Source organism: Sceloporus occidentalis, unplaced genomic scaffold (genome assembly GCF_023333645.1).
Source record: "Sceloporus occidentalis isolate IW3139 unplaced genomic scaffold, rSceOcc1.0.p SCAF_1, whole genome shotgun sequence".
Lineage (NCBI taxonomy): Eukaryota > Metazoa > Chordata > Lepidosauria > Squamata > Phrynosomatidae > Sceloporus > Sceloporus occidentalis.
In genome coordinates, this window is record NW_028316981.1 from 132,791,175 (window position 1) to 132,806,585 (window position 15,411).

At 40.8% G+C, this 15,411-nt stretch overlaps 1 protein-coding gene across 2 annotated transcripts in view; it reads right to left on the reverse strand.

Annotated features, from left to right (window-relative positions):
- LOC149322193 (E3 ubiquitin/ISG15 ligase TRIM25-like) overlaps nt 1-15,398 on the reverse strand; it is a 40,956-nt gene extending 25,558 nt beyond the window's left edge. The window contains exons 1-3 of one of the 2 annotated variants that reach the window (XM_089536673.1): nt 11,960-15,398; nt 6,703-6,798; nt 3,477-3,710 (exon numbers count right to left, since the gene is read on the reverse strand). In XM_089536673.1, the coding sequence (XP_089392799.1) occupies nt 3,477-3,710; nt 6,703-6,798; nt 11,960-12,544 (915 nt within the window). In that variant the 5' untranslated portion in view covers nt 12,545-15,398. The remainder of the gene's footprint in view (nt 1-3,476; nt 3,711-6,702; nt 6,799-11,959) is intronic. The other variant, XM_089536682.1, reaches the window with a different exon arrangement.
- Nucleotides 15,399-15,411: the final 13 nt, after the last annotated feature.

Consider the following 15,411-nt stretch of genomic DNA (forward strand, 5'->3'; position numbering starts at 1 on the left):
TGTGTGTGTGTGGGCTTACAGATCTCGTTCTGCCCACAAATTCTTCCTGGTAAATATGCCTACCCCTAAAACAATATGGGGAAAATATAGGATAGGAAATAACCATATTTTCCTTATAACATATAGTTGAACCCTGAAAATTAATTTTGAGCACTCAGCTTGTGAAGAAATTGTGCTTGGACATTTTACACCACAGCTTCAAGAACTACAGCAACTTCCCAACATACATGTTCCATCTGGTAGAGCCCCTACATGCCCACATTTGCATCCCTGTTCAACATGGACTGCCTTGAGCAAGTCGTCACATATAAGTTCACCTCACCTCACCTGGGTCACAAGGCTGTCCTAAGGCTGAACCACAGCTATGACTTCCTCAGAGCAAGAGTGGGATATGCGGACTGCACTAGGTGATACCCTAAGGGGGGGTGACACCACTGCTCCCCAACCATCTATATTTTGGCAGAAACAGGCTGTGGCATTCATCTGTTTCCTTTTAAAATGCTTTAAGAGACGGTGGGAGTGGGGTGATGCTCAGTGGGAGGAGAAAGGAGAGCCTCCCCAAATTTTAAAATTAAAATTTCATATTTCATATTTCAATTTAAACAATTAAATTAAATTGAAATTTTGAATTTTAAAAATTCTTTTTAGATTTTCTTTGTAAAAAACATATTTTAACCAAATCTTCACTCTGTTTAATTTGGCTAGTTGTCACAACTATTAGCATGACATTCAGTGGTGTGTGGAAATTATGATTTACAAGTACTGTAACATTAGTGGAAAAAAGCATTACTAAGGATTCTGTATGGTATGAAATGGGAGGAGGTCAATGGGGGGGGGGGGTGACACAAGAGTGACCACACTGGTTGATACCAGCCCTTTGGATGCCACTGTATACCTCCACATAAAAACGTGAATACTGCTGGGAAATATATGATACTACTGGAATATGAATGTTCAGCTGCTATTTTACTACACAGTAAGTCCAGCTGTAGCCATACAGCAAATTTAACCTCTGTGCAGACATGGCCATTCTCACTGTGAGGTTCAACTTGTGCCTTTACAGTATGACTTACAGTAATTAGGACAGAAGCCATTTGCTCATATAATAGGGCACTCAGTTTATATCTCTTGATCTAGATTGTGTTTTATTACTTGTATTTCTGTAGTAGCTTGACCTAGCAAAACCTCTCCTTGCTGTTCAAACAAACAAGCAACAAAAAATCCACACAGTTTTTTTTCTGAACTCTCTTAGCAAAAAGAGAGATTCTCTGCTACTTGCTGCCTATCTTACCTGCAGCCCAGACTTTGGAAAATTTCACCCCATCCCTCCCTATAAACTGGCTGAGGGAGTTTGAGAGTTGTAATCCAAGAAAGTAACTTTCTCAAATTCTGCTGTAAACTACCATATCTATGTTGTGAAGCCAGCTGCTACCAGTGCAGGGCACCAGTGGAGAAGACTGTTTTGTAAACACATAAAAGGAGAGATCAAATGATGGTTGGGTGATACACGTTTGTACTAAGTCTGGCCACGTGAAAATACCCTTAGCCTCCCATGTGGTTCCTGGCACTCTTCCCAGGAGAGTAAAGAGGAAGACACTGGGATATGTGTTGGTTCTTTTGTTAAGCATGGCACACAGTGGCTGATAGTTACAATCTTCCTCCTGTGCTAATAATGGTGATGTTGGTAGGAGTTTGCAAATACTCCAAGGAAGTCCATTCCATTCCAAGTTCAAATGAGTTCAGAAGGTGTTCAGTGACTCCTGATAACCATGAGACTCCCAGCACCACTGCTCCATCACCCAATGGAGAGCAAAGATGTGCTCCCTCCAGCTGGCAATTTAAGAAGTGACTAAATCCTGAGGTTGGTTCCGGTTCTTAAAGCACTCACCAAACATGTTTCATGATCAGCATGTTGCAAAATAAGAGATGTACCCCAGCGTTGTTGTGGACAAAATGTTGCTAAGCTGTGCTGTTGTTAAAAAGGCGTTTATTTATCCTTCTGATACAGTTCGGGAAGACCCTTTGTCAAGAGCCGATTCTTCTGTTTCTCTCTTTCTGTGACCAGAGATTCTAGCAGAAACCGAAGAATCAGTTCTTGACGAAGAATCTTCTCAAAACGCATCAGCAGGATAAATAAATGCCTTTTAAACAACAAAACAGCTTAACAACGTTTTGTCCACAACAACACCAGAGTACACCTCTCATTTTCCAGCATTTCACAGTGTTCTCTCCCCCTCAATTCTCTCGTGATCAGCATGCACCTGTGCCATTGTTCAGATTGGTGTGACCCAGTGCAGAACACTGCTGAGGGGGGCAGTGCTGCATTCTCTGGAGGACCCATTCTGAGCAGCCACACCAGATCCTGAAGGAATCACTCCCACCCCTTGGAAAGGCCTTCAGAGTCTAGCCTGGTCACCACTGCTGAGGTGTGACACCACTGTGGCCTCCAGAGGGCCCATTAAGGGTCTGGCATGGCTACTGAGTGAGCTGGAAAGGGAGGCGATGACCATTCTCACTCTCCTTGTAGCTGTACCATTCCCTCTGGGTGTACCACCCCACCACCCAGTGGATTATCAGATCAAACTGCAGAAGAGGATTGGGTGAGTGCCAGCTATCCTGAGGGAACCTTCAGAGGGAACCAGCTAGTAGATGGTTTGATCAGTCTTTCATCCCTGTACACAGTATGTCAGATGACTGATTTGCAAGTCAGGATTGCTACAGACATCCACTAGACTGACCACAGGATTCACCCTGACTTTGGGTCCTATGTATTTGCCTTCAAGTTGACTGTTGATTTAGTTTTTGAGTCTGTATCTCTTTATAATAAACCTGACAAGTACCATATATCTATTTTACACATGTGGAATGAGACTGAGATGGGGATTCTAGGATGTGCAAAGCAAAACTGCCACTTGCAATTTTCTGAGTTTTTGTCCAGGTAAATCAGTTTTTTCTGACTCTAAGTGGTCATCCAGCTGAGAATGTTCCTTCCTATCCCCTGCTACCTAATCCTTTTAACAGGAAGGGGCACTTGTGACCCTCCTCATATTTTTGGCCTACAACTCCCATCAGCCTTAGCATGGCCAATGATGAAGGATTATGAGATAGAGTCCAAAAACATTTAGAACACCACAGCTGCCCAACCTTGTTTAACTGGAGAAAGAACTTTCAGAGACTGAATCAACACACAAGGGATATATGATTGTCATCAGACAATGGACCATTCCCATGTTGAGGGCTGTCCAATGAACTGCTTCTTCCAAGACTTGCTTCATCCACAGAAACACACTGGGAAATGCCACAAGAAATTGTGACACTTTTTCTGTCTATAACTCCTCAAAAGCAGGAGTTGCCACTGCTTGAATGGGCCTGGGCCTGGGCCAGGGCCAGGTAGATCATACTACAGTTGTGGGTGCCAGTAGCAGTCCTCCTGACTATACCTCAAGGCACTGAGTAGGAGAGAGAGTAAACCATACCATGAGGAACTGATGGTCACTTGGTTCATCAATCAGTGTCGCCAGCCACAGGTTCTGCTTCCTGAGATTGTCCAGTTGTTCTTGCCTGTACTGAATGGAATTCCCCATTCCAACTAAGGCGGATCTTTCCTCTTGGTCTATGAAGTCCGTCACCTTGGTCTGTAGTCGCTTGACCTCTTTGAATACCTCTGCAAAGGCCCGATTCACTTCATCTCTGGCTGTCTTCACTACTTTCTGAGAGGGAAAGAGGACATTTGAAGGAGAAGGTAAGAAAGTAACCATATGGGCTAAACGAGTTAGAGCCAAATTGAAGAAAATAGTTAGCTTACACACAAAATGTTGTAAATTCCTAGTGATTTCAAGTTAAGTTAAACATGTACAAAACTTTCTGACCCATATTCCAAAAAGATCTGGGCATGTTCTGTTGGTATGATAACAGTTGGAACATCAAAATAAGAGAAAAAGAACAAGTGTGATTATACATAGTTTGGAAATAGGTGAATTTGTATGTATGCCATAGCTTTTTGTTGCTCAGTTGCTGGCATTATATGTTTCTGTAATAATTCTATATAAATTTGGTTTGATTGCTTGTTCAGGGTGGAAGCCTGGGCTACCAAGTGAGAGTCCACCCAGCATTGTGTAATTAAATAAACTAACTTCAGTGTACTATCAAACTCCATTAATAAATCTTAAAAGAATTTTAAAAATTTCCCTTGACATTACACATTGTCTTCATTTTTTGTACCTTTGCAGACATACGCCTTTGAAGCATTAAAACCACTAAAAAAATACCCTCAAAAAGGCCCTGCCCCCTCTGCCCTGCCATTTTGATACAGGTTTCTCAGCAGCATTAAGTAGCAACTGGTTTTGCTGGTTTAGAGCAAAAGCAACTGTACACAGTGCTACCAGGTTAAGGGCTCAGGATATTACACTGCCAACTTCCTCCTTCTCCTGGGAGCAGCAGCTTTTTACATTTAAGAAAAGAATTTTTAAAAAGTAATAACTGAAACTTTTTTTTAGCAAATATGCTTGCTAACTGGGCTTTCCTGAATATTTTTAAAAAGAACAGTCATCATGTAAAATAAGAGCTGAAGAGTTACAGGCAGTGAGAAATGAAGACCAGCTTTCATTCAATCAGAAAGCTGACACATATTTTATTTGAGGAGCGAAGTCAAGAGAAAGCAGAGCTTACCTATATCCAAAACTATGGAAAAGTTTCTTTTTTAAAACTATAGCTCCCAGATCTCTCCAGTCTGCTTGGCCAATGGCCATGGAGTCCAAGAGGGGTCATAAGTTATGGTGGCTAGACTTGAGGGACAAAAGCCTGTATCTGTTATAGGTGTGTCCTTATCCTTTTTGTACAGAATGTGTGTTGCTGTGTGGGTGAGAAGAGTCTACTTATTACCCAAGAATAATTTTGCAGAAGAGGGGAGAGAAACCTGTTTACTACATGGCCTAACTTTGCTGCTCTTTGTCATGTATACCATTATTCCTTCTTGGCTCAGTTTCAATAGTGGGCAAGTGAGCTAGTGTTTTCCCTCCTTAAAAGGTCCAAATGACAGCAAGATAAGGATGGAGGAGAGATATTGTTCCCATCCCTCCATGCTCCTTTTTGCATAACAAATTGATTACATTCCCTGCTTTATTAATTAATGTGATTAAAACTAAGTATGATTACCTCACCTCATGGCTCGTTTGATACTTAGAATTATTTATATCCTAACTGGACATTAACCTGTTCCCAAGATTCACACAGGTAGCTGCTTAAAGGAGGTGAGACAGGAACTGCAAATGTCTGACAACAATGAGTGATAACAGAGATATCCCAATGCCTAAGGTACTCTTCCTTTGCTATCATTGTCAACAGGATGTCCAGGCCTACTTACAGCTGACATGGAATAAATATCACTCTCTTTGTGTCATACACATGGTGAAACTACAGCAAAATGTTGCAGTATATGAATGTTCCTGTCCAGGTCTTTAAGTAGTTACCTTTGAAGACATAGCCATGTTATTATGGAAAATCAGTATGCAAAAGGATGTTTTAGCACCTTTGAGGCAAAAGCTCATGCTAGCAGCTTCTTTCTTTCAATTAGTCTCAAAGATGCTACAACATCCTTTTGTATACTGATTTCGGTAGTTATCCAGCCAGCCATGCCAACTTCTAGAGGATATGCCATTCCATTCCCTCTCATGTGTCCACCACTGTCAGTTTCCTTCCATCCTCTACACTAATAAACATTTTGTCCCCTGTTCTCTCTGAGGTGCTTCTGAATTCCAGCTATTGTTTATAGAGGGAGTCTTAACATTTTGCTTGTACATTTGCAAACCATAGGGTTCCCTCAAGCTTTTCATGCATGGATGGTGCAGTTTAGGCTATGTACGGATTTATATAGGGAGAATGGATGAGTCTGTCATTATTACATAGAGTGTGGCATATAGCCAATCTGGAGACTGGGCTACAAGTCAAACATGGCTTGGGATAGTCCACAGAATAGTAGGGAAAAGTGCTCCTATGCATGCAGAGGTGTCATTATGGGGTGCGGGGGTGTGAGGGATGTGGGCTGCACCAGGTTACAAGGTCACACCACTGCTCCCTCAAATCTGTCTTTTGGCTGTGGTGTTCGCCTGAGTCCCTTTAAAATCTTGGAGATGGTGTGAGTGGGATGAGGATAAATGAGAGGAGAAAATAGACGTCCCAGTTTTTTAAAAACAAAATTTTAATTTTAAATTTTTTTAAATGTTCTACATTTTCTTAAAAATATCTTACTAAATTTTCACTTTAAGTACATGAAACTTTGTACATGTAAATACATTTAGGATGTGCGTATGATATCAATTTAAAGTTATCATTTCAAATTTGCTAGTTGTTTATGTCACAACTATTACCATTACATTCAGTGATATATGGGAATTATAATTTATGAGTAACATTACTACAAAAACATTATTAAGGATTCTGTATGAAGTAGTATTGGAGGAAGTTTATGGGAGGGGGATAATACTATGAGTTACTGCACCAACTGCGGTGCAGCACTTAAGTCAGCTTTGCAGGACAGCTGCCTCCAGATTCAAAGGAGCCTATGACTATAGAATGTGCAAGCAGGCACACTGGCCCACAGAATTTTACACTTCCTAGTGCCATATGTGTCACTGAAACTGTGCTAGGTGTGTCCAATATACAGTTTCAGCCTCTTAGCAGAATGTTCTCAGAAGCTTTTCTCACCGCAAGGTAATTCACTCTCCCTCTGTGTTTCTGACTGTCTGCTACCAACATGAAGATCTGGTTTCCCACATTGGCATGTATTTGCCTGACCTCCACCTGGAACAGAAATAATTAGAACATGGAGAACAACAGCTTGGAGACTACTACTTCAAGCACTTCTTTAAATATAGACCTAATACTCTTGTGGATTCTCAAGCATCAAATGTGCTGTAGTATTGTATCTCAGTTCTGTGGAACCTGACAGCAAGGATGGGCCATGTGTGGCTCTCCAGATGTTGCTGGTTGCCATCTCCCATCAACTTCATCCAGCATGGCCAATGATTGGGGATGCGGCAATAGTAGGTCAGCTACAATCTGCTGGGCCACAGGTTCCCCACCATAAGTTACAGAAGGATGTTTAATGGACACTGGTTGCAATGCACCAGGCTGGAAAGAGGACTTCCACTGGAATGAAGGAGTAATAACTTCTGCACTCTAATACCTTTTCTTTCGCAAAGAACTTGGAAACAGGACTCAGAGATTGATCCAGTGTTAGTCTGGATCAGTATGCAAAGGGATCTTGTAGCACCTTGGAGACTAATTGGGAGAAAGAAGTTGGCAGCAGAGCTTGGAAGTATAGTAATGCATTAAATACAATGCCAATATTCGCCATTGTATTTAGTGTTGAGACTCATCAACATTACTTTTGAAAGGTTATAACAACATCAGTGTTAACATTAGGTTGGTGTTTGTGGCATAATTAATAATATTTTCTCATTATTAAAATGTTACCAACAGTGGAATACACTACCTAAGAATGTGGTGAAGTCTCCTTCTTTGGAGGTTTTTATGTAGAGACTTGAGGGCCATACATATGTCAGAAGCAGGGGCATCATTGTCAGGATGTGGACTGCACTGGGTGACCCCTCAAATAGTGGGTCTACAGCTAGTGGGTGGTACACCTGGCATGTTTGCTGGATGAGCAAGAAAATGCATCACTTCTCTTTCTTGCTAACCCCAAAGCCACGCCAGATCCTGAACAGGCTGTCTGGAGCTGCAGCATTGCTCCTCAGCAGCAGTCTGACCAGGCAGTGGGTGGCCAGCCAGGGAGTAGGCAAACAAAGCAGCAGGAGGGAAGGCAAGGCAGTCCACCCCCCACCACAGCCCTTTCTACGCACCTACACCAGGTGACACCAACCGCAGTGACATGACTGGTCAGGAACAATTTGATTGTGTATTCCTGCATGACAGGGGGGTGGATTGGATGACCTTTGTGGTCCCTTCTCACTGTATGATTCTAATATATTTATAGTTTTTTGGTGGGTTTTTTGGGCTATATGGCCATGTTCTAGCAGAGTTTCTTTCTGACGTTTCGCCAGCATCTGTGGCTGGCATCTTCAGAGAAGATTCTCTTCACTCTCTAAAGATGCCAGCCACAGATGCTGGCGAAACGTCAGAAAGAAACTCTGCTAGAACATGGCCATATAGCCCAAAAAACCCACAAAAAACTATGGATGCCGGTCATGAAAGCCTTCGACTTTACATCTAATATATTTCTTTAATTTATTTTCTCTCTTTCAGCTCTGACTAGCTGCCCCCAACTGCTTCTTCAGCCCTAGTTTCTTCAGAGTCCTCTTCACACTATACATTTGTTGCACTACGATTCCACTTCAGCTGCTGTGGCTGCATCCTAGGAATTGTAGTTTGGTCAGAGGCACCAGAGGAGCTCCCTGGCTAAGGATTCCGAAGGTCCTGCCCTCAAGCGCCAATCCTTGGATTTCATAGGGTGAAACCGGGCAGTTAAAGTTGACTCATAGAGATATAACTACAGTATGTAGCGTGAAAGGCCCTAGAACTATTCTTAAATGAGAAATGGAGCAGGAGGGCTTAATATAAAATAACAACACACTAGGGCAGTGATTTACAAACTTTTATCCTCTAGGCTTTTGGACTACAACTCCCAGAAGCCCTAGTCAACTTGGCCAACCATCACGAATTGTCTCCAAAACATCTGGAGAATAAAAGTCTGGGAATTAATGCACTAGGGTAAACGTAGGTTCCCTGCAGACATCCCTTGTTTTTGACTGATAGTATAGAATTAATTACATATCAGGTCTCTGGGGCATAAATTATTTTTTATGGCAGCTGAAGCAACCGCCTCTTTGTAGAATGGTGATAAAGCATGAACTACTGAGAGTTACATTGTTCTGGGTGAAGAAGAAGAAGAAGCAGCAGAAGCAGCAGCAGCAGTAGCAGCTTTATTTATATAATGCTGTAGATTTACACAGTGCTGTACATACAATCAGTAAAATAGATAAAAAATTAAACCTGCCCAAGGCATACATTCCACGAAATAATAGCATAATACATATAAAATAATACATAATAATACAGGAAAGGGTTCAATGAAAAACGGCAGGCAACAAATTAAAAACATCAAATAACAACCAGGCAATCAAATTGTTCTCAGCTTCCTTGGGCAACACGTAAAACCTTTCTAAAGCAAACAAAACCTAGAATTTCTTTTCTCCATTTCTACCTATTTGACATCACAAATCCCCCTTGGGTCTAGAACAGTGGTGATCAACAGTTCAGGGAGGGAAGGAGGCTGTGTCCTTCCATGGTACCTTGGAGGACTGCACCCACCTTACTTACTATGTACCCCACATTTTAAGGTTTTTAATATTTGTTTCACTAAAATGTCTCCCTCATTTACCCTAGGGATCATGGGAGACAATTTCATAATTTTGGGGACCTCCTTCATCTGTTTTAGGCCCAGAAAAATGTCCTTCCACAAGACGCTAGGCTGGCCCTCTCCCTGCTTTCTTTTTGTCAGCAAGCCAAGACATTTCTATTTAAGCAGGCATTTGATATATACTGTATATACTCGACTATAAGTCGACCCGACGTATAGGTCAAGGGCAGGTTTTGGGACGAAAATTATGGATTTTGATACGACCTGTGGATAAGTCGAGAGTAAAACCTAGGGGCTTATAGCAAAGGATCTAAATGGTGGAGCAAAAGAAAAAAGAACTTACAAAATTCCAGCAGGCATAATCTTTTGTGCTCACACTAAAGGATGAATGAGAGAGTTGAAGGAAGGTCAGTGCTTCCAGGACAGATTATGCTCTTGCCTTTCACCAGGGAATGATTCCTTTTTTATGAATTAAAGTACAGTACTTACATTGACCCATGGATAAATTGACTCAGATTTTTTTCGGTTAATTTTCTGACTAAAATTTCTAGACATATACATGAGTATATATACAGTAATTCATATCAAGGTGGTTTTTATGGAGCAGGTGATTTTTAGTTATGCTTTTAACTTTTGTATATTTTTTCCCAAACAGAAAGAAAATCAGCCCAGGTAAAGCCCTCCAAAAAGGTGAGATTGCCTTCTCCATGTTCCCTAGGAGGTATAAGGTCATTTTTGGTTTTCTATCAAAGTCTCAAAGCCGGCTTGGGGAGCTGCATACTGCACCTTCCCTTGCCTTGAACTAGAAACACAAAGTAGCTAACAAATAGTACTGGGAAGAGATGAAACCCAACAGTTCATTAAAAACAAACTGTATACAAATAATTCTGAGGATAGTTTTTTGTGGGTTTTTCGGGCTATGTGGCCATGTTTTAGAAGAGTTTATTCCTGACGTTTCGCCAGCATCTGTGGCTGGCATCTTCAGAGAATGTGAAGATCTCTGAAGATGCCAGCCACAGATGCTGGTGAAACATCAGGAATAAACTCTTCTAGAACATGGCCACATAGCCTGAAAAACCCACAGAAACTATGGATGTTGGCCATGAAAGCCTTCGACTTCACAATTCTTAGGATCCTTGAAGCTCAAAAACCATGGTTTCTTTTCCTGGCTTTACAGTTATTGCCTATTATTTCCATAACCTTTTTCTATCTAAGAGTAAATATGAGGAATATAATCTGGTTATGACTTTTAATCGCCTACAAAGCTCGGGTCCAGGTTATTTGAAGAGCTGTATCCTCCCTTATGAACCAGCCCCTGCTCTGAGATCTGCCAAGGAAGCCCTTCTCTCTGTCCCACCTCTCTCACAAGTACATCTGGTGGGAATAGGGGACATTTCCTAGGCTCTGGAAATCCCTTCCCAGATATGTTAGACTGGAATCCTCCCTACTTTCTCTTGTCAGACAAGCAAAGGCTCTTCTGTTGTGACAGGCATTTGATGAGTGATGATAAGGCCCACCTTACACAATGTGCTGGATATTGCTAATTGCTGTGCTTGGGTGTGTGTGTGTTGCTGCTGTCTCTAGGTCTCAGGTTTTGATCTATAAAGATGATCCTGAACTGGGAATACGAGATGAGAAGATACACTGACAGACCAGATAAAAAAGCATTTTCAGAGCCCAAAGACCAGATCTTGCCTATTTTTATTAACATCTTTCCATTACAGTGGGGCAAGGAATGTGTGAGAAATATGACACAGATTGCTTAAAATGCAAAATGAATATGCAATGCCACCCTCAGTTCAAATAAAATGTTGGAGTTAGCTGTTATTATTTTAGCTCTTAAAGGAGTGTGTTCACATTAAACCTGTCAGGAAAGTACATGATGTTTTTCTAGTGAGGAATGTATGGTTGCTAAATGTGTATACATGTACCTATATCCATGAAAGGTTAGTAATAACAACTTGGAGAGCTTAAACAAATTAAGCTCAGTGAAGATAAGGCTAGTGATAGCTATTGGTCACAATGTCCATATGTTACCTCTGTTATGGAAAGCAGTATGCTCTTGTGCAGCAGTTTCTGAGCATTGTGAAGAGGAGAATGTTGTTGCACTCATTTCCTTTTTGCATGCCTCCTGTAGGCAACTGGTTGTCCAATGTGAGAACACAATCCTGGACTACATATAGCCCAAGCTGTTCTTATGTTCGTTATGTATAAAGTAGGGCTCTGCTATAGGAAGCCAAATTGCCCACTGAGGTATAATGCCTGCCTGTTCCCCCAGCACCCACTCCAGATAGGATATCCAGAGTGAAAAATGGAATCTGCTCCTGTCCCTTTAACAGTTGTGTAGAAGGGGAAATTTCAGCAGGCATGGCGTATTACCTGGTTGCCTGACAACATCTGCTGAAATTCTCTCTTCTACACAATCATTAAAAATAAAGTAGTATCCAGTTTTCATTCTAGCAATCCTAGGTGTAAAAGTAACTTGTGTAGGTAAGGCAGTTGTCTGAGAATCCTTGTATTCTCATGAAACTTGCTAAGATTAATCTTATGATGTTTATGTATAAGGAAAGGCACAGTACTTACTTCCTTCTTGATTCTCTCTTCCTTGAGAGAGACAGCTTCATGGTTCTTGTGCTCTTCCCGGATGCAGATTTGGCAAATGAATTTGCCTTCCATTTTGCAGAATAGCTCCAGCAGCTTGCGATGTTTCAAGCATATATTGGCCTTCAGGTCACTTATAGGATCTATCAGCTGATGATTCTTAAACGTCTTGTCTTCATAGTGGGACCGGATGTGGTTGTCACACAGGGCTGCCATACACTGCAGGCAAGACTTGACAGCCTTGAGCTTCCGGGGAGAGCAAAAGTCACATGGGACATCCCTTGAACCTGCTAGCTTCCTTGAGCTTTGGGCCTCCTCTCGAGCAAACCTCATGGCAATTTCTCCCAGAGTGATGTTCTTGCGGAGCTGAGGTCTGGAACTGAAGGGCTCACGACACTGGGGGCAGTATGGGCATTCCCCAATCAGGACTTGGTGGTCCCAGTAATCTTGCAAACAATCCATGCAGAAGTTGTGCCCGCAGGCTGTGGTAACGGGGTTTCTGAACACCTCAAGGCATATTGGACACACAATATTGTCTTTCAGGAAAATAAAGCCCGTTTTCTTCATTTTCACAGGAACCGTTTTGAGAGGGCTTGGGACACCACTAGTATGCGCAGACTCAACAAGTTCTGTGAAGTATGAAAAGTAGGGAGGCAGCCTGCTTTTTGAGAAGAAAACTCAGTTTATTAACCATATTCATTTTAATGGTGAATATTTTAATTAGACATGCATTGAACTGGATTAATACTTTGGGAGAAAAGTAATACTTTATCTCTTCTTTTTTAGATGGTTCATATACATTTTGGAAAATGCAACTCATATTTTGAAAGAAGAAACCACTAGTCCTCCAGGATAATGTCTGCCCTTTGAGGTTTGTGTATTTCTGTTAAAAACAATTATCGTTAATATGCTCTCAGCCTCAGAGGAAGGTAATGGCCAACGCACTTTGAACAAATTATCCAAGGAAAACCCCATGATGATGGCATTGGGGTTGTCATAAGTTGGAAACAACTTGAACACACACAATAACAACATTTAACCCATGTGCTGGTAGATTAACTGGCAGCAGGTTTTCAGTCCAGCAAAAGGTTTGGATGGAAATCTGGTTTAATTGTATTTTGGTATGCTATAGGTTGATGAATTTGGAACAAATATAAAAGTGAACCAGAAGAAGGAATAATTTCAAAAGAGATCAAAGTTAAATGGTAAATATAATTGGGAGAATAAATTGTGATGTACATTCCTTTTAAAGATATAGATAGAACAATTTATCAAGATTTAAAAAAATAAGATATATGTTATGATATGTTGAATAATATTGGAATGTAAAAACTTTTTTTTGCAAGAAACAATAAGAAAGTATCCAGTAACATGCAACTTGTTTTTAGGTATTGCCATTGCTAACAACAGATTTGTGCCCATTAATCTGCTTGCATAGAGACTACCCTGTTTGTCCAATGCAGAGTGTAGAGGAGCGTTTGGCAAAGAAAGAGCAATTTAATTTAATGACACTCTGTAGAAAATGAAAGATAATGTAAAGCATTGTTATGCATTATACAGTACAATATATGGATTTTAAAGCCACAAAACTTTGCTCAATATAATCTGGACTGGGTGAAATTTTAAAATCCCCATTTTTGAATAAATTATCCAAGAATTTTTTAATTCAGTTACCACTAAAATTTTGGCAAAATTTGTAGTGCCATGGAAACACAGCAGATGACCTTGGACAAGTTATACTTTCTCAGCCTAAAAGAACCAAAACCCTTCTGAATAAATATTACCAAGAAAACTGTATGATAGGTTCACCATCAGTGTTGATTTGAAAGTACATTAACAGTTGATACTATCAGAAATCATTCCTTTCCTAGATCTATCTCCGCAGCAATACAGACCAGAAGTTTTAAAGTTGTGTTCTTGGCTCAAACAGCAGCTCCTGTTAAATTCCTGCCATTTGACTGTCTCTGATGGGGTCTGGATTTGTTAGGTGACATCACAGTTCAAACTACAGAGGAGTGGGGAGTTAAACACTCTGGTTATGATGTAACTGCCAGGCAGACCCAAGTAAAACACTCAAGATCATCCTCTGGTGCCCATCCAAGCAGCTGGCTGATCATTGGCACTTCTGAGTACTGTATATACTCAACTATAAGTCGACCTCATGTATAAGTCAAGGGCAGGTTTTGGGGGCCAAAGTTATGGATTTTGCCATGACCTATGGATAGGTCGAGGGTAAAACTTGGAGGCTTCTTCAGTGTGTGTACGTGTTCATGCAGCAAGAGGGATGCTCACTTTCTATTTCAGCATTCAGCTTTCTTTTCAGCCTACATTCAGCAGACGAGGGAACTGCTTACACATTACCATAGTGACCCATAAACAAGTCGACTTGGGATTTTGTGGTCAGTTTTTGGGCATAAACTTTTAGATTTATAGATGAGTATATATGGTAATACTGAGCAGAACTGAGAAGACCATGTGGACCAGAAGCCAGTAAAATCTGTAGTCTTTTTGTCCATCCTTTTAATTTGGTATAAATTGGGTTCTAGAGACAGACACAAATGTACTTTGGCAAGTATCTGATGAACCCATAAACGCAATCAAACATTGGAATCATACTAGGATCATCATTCTGCCTCAAGATGACCTTATATTAGCTCAGACGTTTATATTGTTTCACCAATTTTGTCTAGCACGTTCTTAGATGCTGTACCTATTAATTCTTGGTATTCTTAAAAGTGTTCCTACTAGTTGGAGTACCTTTTCAGCTATCAAACAGTGGTGCGGCCGGGGGGGGGAGCTCCTTGATCTTAGCACATACTTTTTATTATGCTAGTAAATAAGTAAAATAGTATTATTACATGCTGATGTGGAACACATGGAAGTGCATAGTGTTGCCGGATGTCTGCATCCCACAGTATACAGTGGGTCCTCAGTATCTGTTGGGGTTTGGTTGCAGAGCCTCCCTTGGAGACCAAAATCTATGGATGCTCAAATCCTGTTATATACAGTGATGTACTAAAATTGCATCCTTTATATAAAATGGCAAATAGCAAGGCTTGCCTTCTGGAATCCTCTCCTGAATATTTTCAACCCATGGTTGGTTGAATCTATAGATGCAGAATCCATGGATATGAAGAGCCAACTGTATTCTTACAATTTTAATCCCACCGAATATATTCTTATTATTCTAAACTAAAAGTATCACGAACTACATTAAAGTATCATAAGCTATTTTAAAGCTTAGTACTAGGTTAACATATGATGGCATTGTCTAATTTACATGTTTATGATAGGTTTTTTGTAGGTTTTTCGGGCTAAGTGGCCATGTAAGCTGCCATACACCTTCAGGTCTGTGAAAGAGGCAAGATATACATGAATAGTAACAACTGAAATAATCAGAAAATGTTGCTACCTACGGCTGTGGGGAAAAGTGA